The sequence below is a fragment of the Bos indicus x Bos taurus genome, chromosome 7, assembly GCF_003369695.1.
Source record: "Bos indicus x Bos taurus breed Angus x Brahman F1 hybrid chromosome 7, Bos_hybrid_MaternalHap_v2.0, whole genome shotgun sequence".
Classification (NCBI taxonomy): Eukaryota; Metazoa; Chordata; class Mammalia; order Artiodactyla; family Bovidae; genus Bos; species Bos indicus x Bos taurus.
Window position 1 is genome coordinate 69411041 of NC_040082.1, and position 2005 is coordinate 69413045.

A 2005-nucleotide genomic window follows, 5' to 3' on the forward strand; every position below is an offset into this window, starting at 1 on the left:
GCTCCAAGCAATAAGGATGCATTGGAATGTATTGGTTGTAAATTTTAAAATGGCTACATTGTTGCCTCTCACCTCCCTTACAGAAAGAAAACTCAGGTATGGCAGATGAATGTTGACTAACAAAAACTGATTATGACAATGAATTGAATGAAAGCAAAAGAAAAATTTGGGTTTCCCTTGTGGTTCAGCTGGTAAAGAATCTGCCCGCGATGCGGAAGACCTCGGTTCGATCCCTGGGTTGGGAAGATCCCCTGGAGAAGGGAAAGGCTACCCACTCCAGTATTCTGGCCTGGAGAAGTCCATGGACTATATAGCATGGACTTTATAGTCCATGGGGTCGCAAGGAGTCAGACACAACTGAGCGAATTTCACTTTCACTTCACTTTCAAAGGAAAAAATTTATTGTTGAATATATACACCAACGCAATGGACATGAGTTTGAGTAGGCTCCAGGCGTTGGTGATGGACAGGGAAGACGGGCGTGCTGCAGTCCATGGGGTCGCAAAGAGTCGGGCATGACTGAGTGACTGAACTGAAGTATATACAGAAAGGAGTGATTACAGTGGCTGAGCATGGTATCCAGCTGGACAAGGACAGCAATGAAGGTACAAGTTAGCTCAGTACAAAGCTTCACAAAAGTGTACATACACATATGCACACAGAGAGCAGGTTATCCTTAAATATTGTTTGAAAGGAGAAACTTTTCCAAGGTATCTTAGGAGTTATGCTGTGTCTAATTTCTTTTTCAGACAAAGCCCACATATGAGAAAAGGAAGGTATTTGCTTCCTTATGTGCTTGACTTTTTTTTAACTTTGCTCTTATTGTTGGTTTCTAAGTTTGATTTCAGTCAGAGTCCTTTTTGGCCTATGTCTTTGAACCTGAGACCACTTGTAGAATTCAGAGAATCCAACAAATGAAGTTTTCTGCAGTTCTTTACAAGACTTCATATCCACATTCAGGTTCTAATCTCAAAATGTATTCTTTAAAAGCAAGATGAAATCATGCATTTGCTGTCCTAAAATGCAGTACCTAGAGATCTGAACTAATTTAAAAATTAGTCTCTGAAGTTCAAGATGTCAGTATTTCTAAATATTTTTATGCCTTGCAAACAATACTTTTCCAAAATGTTTTCCTCTTCTACAGGCAATGAAGTCTCAAAATTTGTCCACTGTTACTGAGTTTCAGCTGCTGGGATTCCAGAACCTTCTTGAGTGGCAGACCTTGCTTTTTATCATTTTCTTGTTCATCTACTTCCTCATAATGACAGGGAATATTGTCATTATTGTAGTGGTGAGCCAGGACCAGCGGCTGCACTCACCTATGTACACATTCCTTAAACATCTCTCCTTTCTGGAGATCTGGTATACATCCACCATTGTGCCCCTTCTCCTAGCCACTCTGGTCTCCCAGGGCCAAGCCATCTCCTTCCACGCCTGTATAGCACAGCTCTACTTCTTTGTGTTCTTCGGGGCTACTGAGTGCTTTCTTCTGGCTGTGATGGCCTATGACCGATATCTGGCAATCTGTAGTCCACTGCACTACTCTTTCCTGATGAGGCCTGAGATCTGCACCAAGTTGGTGGCTATCTCTTGGTTGACAGGAGTTGGCACAGGATTTCTGCCCTCTCTAATGATTTCCAAGTTGGATTTTTGTGGGCCCAACCAGATCAATCATTTCTTCTGTGACCTCCCTCCCCTCATGCAGCTCTCATGTTCCAGTGTTTATGTCACTGAGATGGTAATCTTTATCCTGTCAATTGCTGTGCTGTGCATTTGCTTTATTCTTACACTGGTGTCCTATGTTTTTATTGTATCATCAGTACTGAGAATTCCTTCAGCCTCTGGCCGAATGAAAACCTTTTCCACGTGTGGCTCCCATTTAGCTGTTGTGACTATCTACTACGGAACCATGATCTCCATGTATGTCCGCCCCAGTGCCCCCCTGTCACCAGATATCAACAAGATTATTTCTGTCTTTTACACTGTGGTCACCCCACTGTTGAAA

General features: G+C 42.5%; 1 protein-coding gene across 1 annotated transcript in view; it reads left to right on the forward strand.

Annotated features, from left to right (window-relative positions):
- Positions 1-1147: 1147 nt before the first annotated feature.
- Positions 1148-2005, forward strand: part of LOC113896299 (olfactory receptor 11L1-like) — a 3389-nt gene continuing 2531 nt past the window's right edge. The window contains exon 1 of the mRNA XM_027548536.1: positions 1148-1998. Within this exon, the coding sequence (XP_027404337.1) occupies positions 1148-1998 (851 nt within the window). The remainder of the gene's footprint in view (positions 1999-2005) is intronic.